This window comes from Nelusetta ayraudi, unplaced genomic scaffold, assembly GCF_046127955.1.
Source record: "Nelusetta ayraudi isolate G7.1 ecotype Tasmania unplaced genomic scaffold, CSIRO-AGI_Nayr_v1 ptg000074l, whole genome shotgun sequence".
In the NCBI taxonomy this organism is placed as follows: Eukaryota; Metazoa; Chordata; class Actinopteri; order Tetraodontiformes; family Monacanthidae; genus Nelusetta; species Nelusetta ayraudi.
In genome coordinates, this window is record NW_027466124.1 from 947,707 (window position 1) to 959,992 (window position 12,286).

The following is a 12,286-nucleotide window of genomic DNA, read 5'->3' on the forward strand; positions in this document are numbered from 1 at the left end:
GCACATCTCAGTCTGTCTCTCTCTCTCTCAGGATTATCTCCATAATCCTCCTCACTGCGCTCATTGACGGTTTTTCCCCACTCTCCCCCTCTCTCTGTGTGTGTGTGTGTGTCGGTGTGTATGAAACGAAGGATCAGATCGGGATAAATGAATCAATACAATTGAATTCCTATCGGGAAATGACCATTTCATTCTGAGAGAATTTGACTTTTATGGCTGGCTCTGGTAATTTAACGTGGACCTGGAGTTTTTCCAGCCCGGGTTGCGTTCACACTGCAGGTTTCTAGTCCGTTAAAACGAATTCAAACCATCTACTCACGTTCTACTGAAGCACATGCAGCCTCATTTAGCTGGCCACACACACACACACGCACACGCACACACACACACGCACACGCACACACACACACACACACACACACACACACACACACACACACACACACACACACACACACACACACACGGCTAAACCTGTTTCGGCTGTGTTCAGATCAGCTATTGGAACATGTCTCTACAGGTGTCACAGGCCACCGAATAGAAGGCTGAAGCCATTGAAATCATTAAAGCCTGCTTCAGTGCTGCGGTGCAGTGACTTTTTAAAAAAAAAAAAAAGAAATTATCATATTTTTCTGACAAAAATATGAGACGTTTTGTCTAAATTGTCCCCCCCCCCCCCAGTGGGTTAACACACTATACTGTGTTGTGTTCCTATACAGTACCTGTGGCTCTGAGATGTTGTTTTCAGTCTTGTGACAGTCTGTAGGCTTCGCTGTGAGTCACTCTGAGCTGTTTGTCGATTTACCGTTCTGGAGTCATAGAGGGGCGATGGTGCAGGGGAGGGTTTCCTTTGTGGTCATCTGGAAACAGGAAGCCATGACATGCATCAGCGTCTGCGCCTCAGCCGAGCCGCTGTTTTGTTTTTTTTTTACATTCAAATTAAAAGTACGAGATGTTTTTCCTCGCCGTCACAACGCATGAGTTCAACTTTTTTTTTCACTCATAACTTGATATCTAAACCTTGCCTCTAAGCTTCTGTTGCTTGAAACATAAAAGTTCCTTACAGGGAACCTTTTCCTTTCTTTTCTTCTTTAAAGCCCCAGTGAGAATTGGAAAATATTCACAACATCATGCACTTATTATCCTAGGACCTCCTGGGGGCACCCTTGTAAAATAAAAGCAGGATCTGCAAATCTTGCGTTAAGCATCTTTTACAAAGTGGCAGTTTTGGCTTTTTTTCAGCTTTGTTGCCTTTGTTGTAGCTTCCTGTTTTTCAAAGCTTTGTTTCGTAATGTGAAATTTGACAAATAGATTTTACCCTGAGTTACAAATGGCACTGTAATTGAGCCAGTCATAGTGTTCAGTGTTAAAACTGGGAGATGTTTCATCCCAGATGGGTTACAAAAGGGTAGAAAGACAGACTTTTATTTCATAATCCTGCAATCCACCTGCACTGAGCTCACCTCCTCCTCCTCCTCCTCCTCCTCTTCCTCCTCAGGTCGCCCACCAAGCACGGCTCCAGCCAGGCCGGCAGCCTGGAGAGCAGCTCGCTGACGGGCTCGCTGTCGCTGGGGCCCGACCTGCCGCACTGCCAGTGCTGCATCACCTACGAGGCCCGGCTGAAGCGCCTCTCCTGCGGACACCTGTACTGCGACCCCTGCTGCGACCAGATCGTCAACCTGGCCTTCGAGGACATTGAGGGTCTCTCCGAGTACCCCTGCCCCGTCTGCAAGTCCATGCGGCAGCTCGGGGGCCTGGGCCCCTCATCCTCTGGCTACTTCTACGGGCCCTCTGGGACCCTGCAGCAGCAGCAGACGACAACGACATCTGCAGGGAAGGAGCACGGCAGTCGCTGGGGATGAGGTTGATGTTTGGACTTCCTGCCTCCCCTGCTGGTTTTTCCTTTCTTTCTTTCTCTTTCATTCTGAACGCGCTGCCTCTGCCATGATAGCTTTGTGCAGACATGGACTGCAAACTAACTGGCCGCCATCCGCGAGAGAATGCTCGTCACCGACATCCGTGTGGTCCAAGTGCCAAAATAGGTGGTTGACAGTGTGCATGTTGTCGTAATAAAGGTGGGGAAGGGGCCTCCTCCTCCTCCTCCTCCTCCGCCTCCTCCTGTTTCTGTCTGACCCAAAAATGTGGTGAAGCAACATGGAAAAACTGCAGTATATTTTTGTTTTTTTGTTTTTTTTAAAAAGCATGATGGTTTTCTACCGACTTCTTGGGAACACGATGTTGGGGAGACCAACGTAGAGTTTTACCTGGTTCGACCGTGCAGTATATATATTTATATATTTTCTAACATTCCCTGTCAAGCCAGTTCACCTTTCCTGTGAGAGCATTTTTGCACATGAGGTTTTATTCCGACGATACATATCATGCGAGGATGGCTGGATTTTACATTTTAACCCTCTTTGTACATGCTTCTTTTTACGTGTTCCAGATTGTATGTAAATATTTATTTTGTTAGAAAATAAAGTTTGTGAACTGTGTATAAAATTAAGAGTGGCGCCGTTGCGGGGTTTCTTTTTCACAAATGCAGAGTTTATAAAGTGATGACTTTTTTTTTTTTTTTTTAATTTATCAGGATCAAAACATGCTGATACAAAAAAAAAAAACAATATGTACATCTGGCAAATTAATGTGACATTCGTACCAAAAAAGAAGCACAAAACATTCAATTATGTAATTAAACAGACCAACAGGTTCAGCAAAGATCTAATGAGATTTCTTTTTTTTGTGCAACAAGAAAAAGTTGATGTTTTATTTTCGAGAATGGCAAAATCAAAGAGTCACCATCCCAGAAGAAGTTTGACGTTAATGAGCTTTAAAATGAAGAATGTGTACATCAGTATGTATTCTAAGTGCTCTCGGGTGAGGTACCGCTCACAGGCCGGCGTCGGCCCTGACTGCTAACCTGCGGAAAAATAGGATTTTCAAAAACACGCTGGGACTTTGTTTTTCTTTTGCTCCCGTGTGGGAATGACGCTAGTCCGCCTACTTGACACCCACACAAGCCAAAGACAAAAGTGTCTGTATTTAAAGGCGCAGGAGCGAAGGCTTCTCCTTTTGTGCTCTGGAAACAGTCCGACACTCTCCAAGTCCTTGACCTCGAGGCCGGCTGCATGCTAATATATCAGCAGGCAGCCGCAGGAGCCAGCCGGACGAACTCTAAAGCAAAGACCGGAGGAGATCAGAATTCCCTTTGACTGAAGAAATTCAAGCCACCCTCAGATTTATGAAAGACTCCTCAGAGTGTAATACTTCATTTGGTGAGAAACGATTCAAGGATGACACTTGATAAAACGCCGACGGATGATGCTCAGAAACATGGAAAAATACAGAAAAATAAAATAATAATAATAATAATAATAATAATAATAATAATAACAATAATAATACTGAAGCCCTGGACGAGTGTGTCCGCCACGAAGGGAAGCCAGGAATTAGACTGCGACAGCTTGCAGCCACTAAAAGCCGCGACTGCCGTGACACTGGCTAGCAACGCACTGAAAGTCGGCTTCTCGCCGGCGAGCGCAGTGACACCAGAGCAAAATCCAAAATAGCTCTGATGCCCTAAATTCCATATCCGTGTCACTGGAGCGCAACAGAGTCGGCGATCCAAAAAAAACAAAAACCTAGTAGATGCTACCGTTGTAAAAAGATGATGCGTTTTCTCTGTGTGTTGAGATCAAAGAAAAAAAATATACAAAGCTGTAAATGAATTAAAGGGCTAGTTGCCAAAAAACAAAAACCTATTCCAGACACTGAAGTACCTTCAACAGTCGCCTTATCACGTCAGCCCACACTGCAGGCCGTTTTGGATAAGAAGCTAAAAATAAAAAGACGACTTGTCCACTTTAAAGGGAGACACTGTGTCTGCTGCTGTAAGACGGGGCCCTTGGTTTGCATTATTAAAGGGACATTGAAAATTTCAACCAATTTTCTCCTCACGTGGCAGGGAAACAAAAGCCCACCCAAGACCTACCTGGCGGCAGCCCTACACACCAACGTGATAGAGAGAGACATCAGGAGAAGAAGACAGCAGGTCAGCAAGTGTCTGGAAGACTCTGTGCTCCAAGTTTGACTGGAGATGGCAACGTTAACACCGTGTTTTTAGCAAACATACCCACTGCGGCCTCCTGCTGAGTCTGACGGCTTCAGTTCTGAGTAAGACAAACTAGTGGACCAAATCACAATCGTGTGAATTTGGCTTTGGGTGGAATTTTCTTTCCCCTCCACTGCAAAACCCACTAAGGAGCCTCCGGTGGCCTCTAGTGGTGAGTAGTAAACGGGTGAAATGTAATTTTTGGGTTGGGGTGTTGCTTTCCCTTTAAGCATCCTCAGCCCTTGTTGTATTGGCGGTGGACGTGTTCATGGGTGGGATGCTGAATACTGGGACCTCCTGTACAAATATAGAAAACACTTGGTCACATTGTGCGATACAGTACTGAAGATGAGAGGCAGAGTCCGCAGCTCTTGCGTCGACTACTTCATACTCAGACAGGAAACACGATCGGCTCTCCTTGCCGTCGCCTGCCGAGACCTGGTCACATGACGCCCCTCAGGACGCCATGGAGGAGCCGCTGCCTTTCGGCAGCTTGGCGTTGCTGGTTGCTGCGTAGTAGTGCACCTGCTGCTGCTCCCTCGCCGACAAGTCCCCAAACAGGAAGCTCTGCTTATTGCTGCCGCCGGCGTCCCTGTGGGCAGGCCTGGTGGGCGGAGCCGAGGAGGGCGGCGGGCCCCTGGAGGTCTGGTGGTTGGTGGAGGTAGGAGCGGGCACCGCCCGGGGCCCCGCCGGGCCCTGGGGCCTCTGGGCCGGGAAGAGGAAGGTGCCGTTGTTGGTGTTCTGGTTCAGGTTGGTGTCGCTGCGCCGCGGCTCGGCGACCTTGGCGGGCGGTGGCGAGTGCGGGGTACCGGCGGACACCTGAGCCAGCTTGTCTTTGAGCTGCTGCACCTCGCGAGCCAGCCGCTCCACCGGGTGGGCGTGGTTTGCAGAGACGGGGTGGGAGAACGCCTGGGGATAGGAATTCATCACCGTCAACGAGGTCGGACGCTCTCGTTCATGGCAGCCTTGCAGCATCAACGTGGCTAATATGCTCAAATCAATTGCTCTTACAATAATAACAGCCAGTTAGAGGTCGTGCTGAGCTAAAGTTGAGTAAAATCCACAGCTGATAGCGTATTTGATGCTGTAGAGGATCAACTGCTGCAATGCAGTGTGAAGTGTGAGGTGTCTGCAATCTTGTGCATCCATCTTGAAAGGCTCCAACTTAGAAAACTTTTTTAGTTCTGTTGGTTTCAGTATTCAAGGTCCAGTGTGTACATCTCTTTTTTTTTAAGAAAGCCTGGTAGTGTATTTCGTATTCAGGGCACCATCAGGACGGCTTCCTTCAAAAATGTGGCTGCCAGAGGACAGCTAACAAGGATGCTTATTCTTATATACTATATGATAATCATAGGAAAACAAAATTACTCTTATCGTACTGCGAATACACACTTTTATTAATGTATTTATAGGCAGTCGGTTAAACTTTTACCAATATAAAAATCATAGATCAAGCCAAATTTGACACACTGACCTCTCACCCGCTAAGGCTCAACAAAGCTACTGAACGCAGTGACGAGCAGCTTGAAGGTATGGATTTCAGATTTAATCAATGGCAGCAATTCAATTCGCTGCTCAGAGGGTTACGTAATGGAGAAATCCAGAGGAAATGATTTCTACACACCTTTTTGTGCATCACTTTTTTTTTTTTTTTTCAAACAGCGTTTCATTCACACCAAACACTCAGTTGGTGAACTGGTGGCCCGTTCAGCAGGTGAGCTCACCGCCACCGCCGCCCACACGGCCGGCAGACTCTATTCACCGTCACCACGGCGACGCACGCGCGAGGCTGCAGCGCTCAGATGTGACTAAAGGGTGAGACTGACGAGGCTGTGTCAGAGGGTCTCGCTGTCATTGGCTCAAACTGATCTGCGTTTCAAGGGGATGACGTCACCCCGGGAACGGACGCAGAGGACCGGGGGCGGCCGAGTCACGGCGGAGACGCACAGAGGAGGTCACGACTCAAAGTCTTGGTTGATGGTCATGGTTTATTCTGAGTCTGAAATCTAAAAAAAAAAAAATTTAAAAAAATGATTTATGACATTATTGTCAACCTACCTGAGCATGGAGCGCCCCCCGGAGGTAGCACTCCCTCCAGAGGCCCATGCAGGGTCCCGTGAGGAGGGGAAGGAGAGGCTCGTAGGGGTCGAGAGGTCCTTGGGGCCTGGAGGAAGAGGAGGAGCCGAGGCCGCAGGGAAGCTCGGTGAGGGCCCAGGCCTTCAGCAGCCGCTCCAGGCCAGGCACGTTCTCGGAGGACGCTGCCCTCCGGTGGCTCTTCTTGTAAACGCTGGAGCCGCCGCTGCCGCGCCAGGGCAGCAGGTTCGCGGGACAGGAGAAGGTCCCCCGAGAGAGGAGGAAGACGGAGCCGGGGACGGCGTCAGACTGGGTGAGGGAGGAAGAGGTGAGTTAAGTTGGAAAAACTAACTAACTAACTTGAAAGAAACAATAGGAAAGAGATTTCAGTGTGAGTAAAGCTATCTTGTGAATGAAGAGATTTCAAGGAAGGAATTTGAATTACAAGAGTATCTAAAATGTGTCGGCCTTCCACAAATTAAACACAGCTGCAAGTAGTGCACTTGAAGCACGTCTCATTTCCACCACAGGAGGGTGCTGTTGCCTCACAGATGCCAGCTGAGCGTGGAGATTTAGTCCTTGTTCAGACTGCCATTCAGACTGAAACCGGATAGCTCTCGTGTAGTCTGAACAGTCACAGACCACATGAAAAGCGATTTTTGTAAGAGGGATTGAAACCACATTTGGGAGGGAGTTTCAAATGGCATTTGGAAGAGATGCGTCTCAGTGTGAACAGCTCCAAACACACTGATGGGTTTTGACCGTCTGTGACGTCACTCTAGGCGACGCAAAACCCAAAGCGCCGGAGCAGCGAGCGCCATTCCAGGTGCGGAGCTGTAACCTAATGGAGCAGACAGAAGCAGTAGAACACAGCAGCAGTGCCTGGACAGAGGAGGAACCTCATTGGCTCATCAGTGTGTGGGGAGATACTGTTGCTCCATTCAAGCCAAGCTCCAGGACATGCATGGCAACAAGTGCCGCTGTCGCAATGATATGACGTCACACACTACACGCTATGCTGGACAACGCCTCCGTTGCTACAGCAACCTGTCAGATGGGTCAGTAATGTGGCCCAGTCTGAACGCAGCCTTAGAATATAACAGAATAGATGTAATTTATTGATCCCAAATTGGAAAACAACACTGTTGCAGCACTAAAAATAATCCAAGAAACAAACTATGCAGCCGTTACTAGGAACATTCAAGTCAATCTATACACAACAAATAAACAACAGCAGACGTCCAAAGGACAGTCAACTGTGCAGATGCAGGGATGAGCAAGGTTCTCCTCAAGAGTGCTCCATTCGGCCACTAGAGGGAGCTCAGACACCGGAGGAGCGGTCGGCCTCTTGCACTCACCCTGTGTGAATCGGGGTTGGTGTTGAGGTTGCCGTTGAGCAGCGGCTGGGCCGGAGGAAGAGGAGGGACAGGCTGGGTGAAGGCGTCCCGCCTCTGCTGGCTGTACTGCAGCGCCCAGTCCCACACAGGAGGGAGGGGCGGGTCACATGGGTCCGGGGACGAGTCTGAATGGAGTGTGTCTCTCCAACCGTTGACGGGAGTGTAGGACTGTCCTGAATTCTGAAGAGGGAAGAGGGAAGAGGGAAGAAGCAGCGGGTTTTGTTTGGAAAGGACGCTTCCCCGTAAAATTCAACCTTTTGTTTCTCGCCAGAAAACACAGTTTAACAAAGACCGCTGGCATTTTCACAGTGGTTGTAAAGAACGACGACCCAGTGCAAGTCAAACAAATCAAACATGAGGAGGCTGCAGTGGATGGTTTTGATCTGAAAAACATGTTGAGGATGTTGGCTTTTTTTTGCAGACAAATTGATCTGCCAGACTTCCGGAACGCTCTGATGACGCCACACAAGGAGCACGCAGACACCATTATGTTCTGTTGTTGTTGTTTTTAAGTTTTAGCCTGGGGCCAGCGTGAGCCAGTGTATTGACACTGGCTGGAATTATTTCCCTTTGTGAATCTCCAGAAGGATCATGCGGATTAGTTAATCTCACCAGTGAGTCAAAAGTGGGGGGCGTAAACACGGAGTGGGTGAAATGTGAATTTTAGTGGACCGTCCCTTTAACGGACAGGAAAAAAAAGTCTCGGTCAGAAAACTCCTGTCCGTTCAGCCTGCACGGGAGGGCTCGGGTGTCCCGTACCTGGTGGCGTTTGCATCTCTCCCGCTGGCAGTTGGCCAGGAAGCTGGAGAAGAGCGGCAGGTGGACGCTGTCGTGCAGCGCCAACAGGAAGTCGTTGGTCAGCTGGAAGCGGGAGGGGAACTGGTAGAGCAGCTGCCACACGCAGTCCAGGAAGAGCAGGAAGACGGGCGCCTGCGAGGGTGGGGGAGGTTGGGGTGGGGTTGGGTGCAGAAAATGGAGTTTGTGTCAAATGACGATGGACGAGGTGGAAACGAAGCCCGGCGGCGTCCCGTCTCGCCCTCGCTCACCTCCTCCTTGTCGTTGTCGCGGTGGTGGTTGACGCGGCTGTAGAAGCGGTGCCCCGCCGTCACCCACTCCTTCTGCACCAGGCCCTGGAAGCCTCGCTGGGTCCGACAGTGGGGGTCGCACATCACCTGCACCAGGCTGGACACCACGCAGCTCATGTCCCGGTCTTCTGCCTCTGGAGGACGACAGCAGCAGCGGCAGCAGCGGCAGCAGCGGCAGCAGCGGCGGCAGCGGCAGCGGCAGCAGCAGCAGAGCAGACACACGTCAAAGAGAAACCAGTGTTGTTTAGCGGAAAAAACAAACATGTAAATGTCTGTATTGATTGCGTGGCTGTGGTGAGTTTTATCCATCTGCCTATCTGTCTATCTAACATCTATTCTTTCTCAGAAATGTTCTTCTGTTTAGAAAAAAAGCAATGGCAGGTTTAACCCACACTGATTCAAGTGCAGATATGAGTGACACAGAAAAGAAATGATGGTGAAAAGCTGCAGAGTGAAACATCAGAGTGAGTCACTGCTGTAAGCAGCATATTCGATTGGAAAGACAGAAGCGCTGCTGCAGGAGCAGGAGATGTCTGTGAACCTTCCTTTAAACATTTAAAGGGCCCTTGCGGCACCAAATCAAGGGAAAAACATGCATTTTTTCTGTTAGCAGCCTGGACTGCAGAACCAGACGTGTTGGAACGCTGAGGTGAAAGTGAGTCTGACCCCTGAGGTCGTCGGGGTTCGCCGCCGTCTCGGCTGTCACCCGATCCAACGGCCCAACAGCTGATGATCAGCTGAGGAACAAACAGCCAGCGTCCTGTTGTCTTTGTCGCGCGCTAATGAGCTAATGAGCCTCTAGCGTGAAAGAGCGAGCGTCAGAAAACACTCAGGGAGGATGCCAGTTAGACTCCCTTCTGCTGCCCGCTCTGTGCACCTCAGCTGGAGCCACGTCAGAGAGAGAGAGAGGAGGATCTTGTCGCTAGCTGCCCAACAGCAGCTGCTGGACACATTAGCATGGATAGTAGGAGCATAGTAGCGGAACGGGCTGGAATTTCTTGCAGGAATGAACACGTGGATACTTTTGCATCAGACAAGCCACAAACACTTGAGCTGATCCAGTGGAGACCCACATCAGTGAGGGTTTTTTTTTATTTTACCTGATGAGCTCACTTTCCATCTTACTGAGAAAACAATGTTTGATTGACGTTTGTTTATACTGCAAATACGGCGGTGTTTTCCCCCGGTCGAAACACATCATTTGATATTTTGCCGCCGCATAAAAGAGTCTGGAGATGAGTTTACCTCATCAATAATACATGCGGCTTGTCATGCCATCAATCAGGAACAAGAGGAGACTCCTCAGCAGGCCGCTGCCTCTCTGCAGGTGTAAGTGTGTCTTTAAAGCCGCGTTGTACGGAGGCCTATCGAGCGTGAGCGTACACGCTCGGCCCAGTGCGCACGCCGACCCCAATGCGGGATTAATGAGAGGGAGGCGCCGTGAATTATGAATGGATCGAATAATACGAGCTTAGCCCTGCGGGTCATGTGACTCACCTTGCAGCGCCACGGTCAGGTGACTTCCGCGGAGAAGGCAGGCGACCTCCGAGGCCTTCTTCAGACAGGACCTGAGGCGACACGGAGTCAGAGATGAGCGCCGGCGGTCAGGTTGGTTTCCTTTACCGCAGAGTCGACAGCTGTGGTGTTACTTCCTGAAAGCTGCACAAGCTACTCGGTTCACTAGTTTAGAGTCATTCGGGTTCGCAAGGAGGTAAATAAAACTGTTGAAACCGATTTGTCTTCATTGGTGAAATGACAAACACAATTTCCTTTCTGGAGTGTAAATTTTTAAAAAGGTTTCAATACATCAAACTTCATTTTACTTTGAATTCTCCCCAGATCCGTTACCTGGCATAGTCCAGCCAACGGGTGCTTTCCAGGGAAGACAACCACTTGTCATCAGGCACCGACACAGACGTGGAAATATCTAAAAGTTAAAACAGTGAGAGACGGAATTCATTTGGAGATCACGTGACTTTTAATGCATTCTATGATGCTACTCTGCCCAGGTCTTCTATCAGTGGCCAGCCTGTCACCAGAACTCTGCAGATAATACGAAGTCCATCCTGAACTCCCTGTGTGTGTGTGTGTGTGTGTGTGTGTGTGTGAACAGTGCTGAGGTTCTCACACATAAGGACAAACAACAGAGAGCTGACAACTGTGTGAACCGTGAGAACCAGCGACCTCCACACATTGTCTGTGTGTGCGCAGTGTTTGTGTTGTGTGTGTGTGTGTGTGTGTGTGTGTGTGTGTGTGTGTGTGTGCTCGGGTCAGCGTTTCTGCTGCGGGCCCTGGTGGTTGCAGATGACCATGAGCTTGTCATCCCTCCGTGTTTACCCAGCCGTGGAATCTGGAGCGTGTGTGTGTGTGTGTATGTGTGCGTGTGTTTGCAGGCATGACAACAACAAAGAGTGTCTTCACAAAAGCCTGTTTTTCAGCTGCACAGCCTCAAAATGGCAGAGATGAGAGATGGGAACAGAATGTCCTGGGTGCGCTCAGCGGTTCAAATCAAGTGAAGAATATAAAAATAAAATGATTGCCCTCCCCCAAGAAGACAAAACTGTTCAGGCTGACATTATAGAAGATGCTGGATTAGGTTTTTCTTTCTTATCTCACTGCCGGTGCAATGTTTCCTGAGATGTGCTGCTTCTCTCTCCGCGTCGCCAGCATGTACACATCTGTGTGTGTGAGTCCATGTGTTGCCCCCACCTCCCAGACAGAGTGAACGCAGGCGGCCGTGAGCCAACTGGATGTCTGCAGGCGAGGGCAGCTCCTCTCCCAGCTCCACCACCACACACAGCGACGACTGGCAGCCAAACAGGACCATCTCCAGGTTCCTGCAGTGGGGCACGAAACCATGCGTGCAACGTCAAGTTCTGTCGTACGTTGTGGCGCCAAAGTGTTTTGATGTGTGTTTGCACTTTTTGCGTGACTTTATTTGCCTCTTTCTCAAGTACCGCACACAAAGAATTGTCACGTGAACATGATGCTGAGGATTTATTGCATAATGCCTTGGATGTTACAATCTTGAGAGTGGATGTAATGGATAAAAGCTAACTCAAGTACGTATCTGCGCAGTAAAACCATTTAAAACCACACACACAGTAGAATCCAAACACCTGGCCCACCTGACGTCGTCCTTCTCGTAGTAGATGTTGTTCTGGAAACTGGCCATTCTCAGCAGATCGCTGCCTCGAGGGTGCCTCCAACACCAGCGCTGAAACACAAAACACCACTTCAGCCTTTAATGACACGTCGCAGACAACCAAAAGTCCCCTGAAGGCCCTGAAGGCACCGCCACTCGTCTCTGTGATCCATATCACAGGCATGATAATAAGCAGGAGAATACGACTGGAAGATGGATGACTGGAGTCGAAGGTTTTGAGGTAAATAACATTTACATTTACACCTGGGAAGGACGAGTGAATGATTTTTTTTTTTTACCCCCACAGGTTTCCTGTAAAAGACCTGAAAATACTGAAACTCTTTCTGAAGAAAACCTACAGGGATAAAGGAAAATATGTATTCCATGGCAGCTTCTGAACCTAAAATGTCTGTGCCCTCTGTTATATATAGATGAAAAAATAAAACAGAAAACGTTTCTGTGTAGAAGATCAAAC

At 49.1% G+C, this 12,286-nt stretch overlaps 1 protein-coding gene across 4 annotated transcripts in view; it reads right to left on the minus strand.

Moving 5' to 3' along the window:
* Positions 1–2,173: 2,173 nt before the first annotated feature.
* mtmr11 (myotubularin related protein 11) overlaps positions 2,174–12,286 on the minus strand; it is a 28,784-nt gene continuing 18,671 nt past the window's right edge. For 2 of the 4 annotated variants that reach the window (XM_076043338.1, XM_076043337.1), the window contains 9 exons: positions 11,795–11,883; positions 11,376–11,503; positions 10,515–10,593; positions 10,164–10,234; positions 8,628–8,800; positions 8,341–8,511; positions 7,543–7,761; positions 6,170–6,493; positions 2,174–5,020 (listed from right to left, as the gene is read on the minus strand). In XM_076043338.1, coding sequence (XP_075899453.1) covers positions 4,568–5,020; positions 6,170–6,493; positions 7,543–7,761; positions 8,341–8,511; positions 8,628–8,800; positions 10,164–10,234; positions 10,515–10,593; positions 11,376–11,503; positions 11,795–11,883 — 1,707 coding nt within the window. In that variant the 3' untranslated portion in view covers positions 2,174–4,567. The remainder of the gene's footprint in view (positions 5,021–6,169; positions 6,494–7,542; positions 7,762–8,340; positions 8,512–8,627; positions 8,801–10,163; positions 10,235–10,514; positions 10,594–11,375; positions 11,504–11,794; positions 11,884–12,286) is intronic. The other 2 variants (XR_012928792.1, XR_012928793.1) reach the window with 2 other exon arrangements.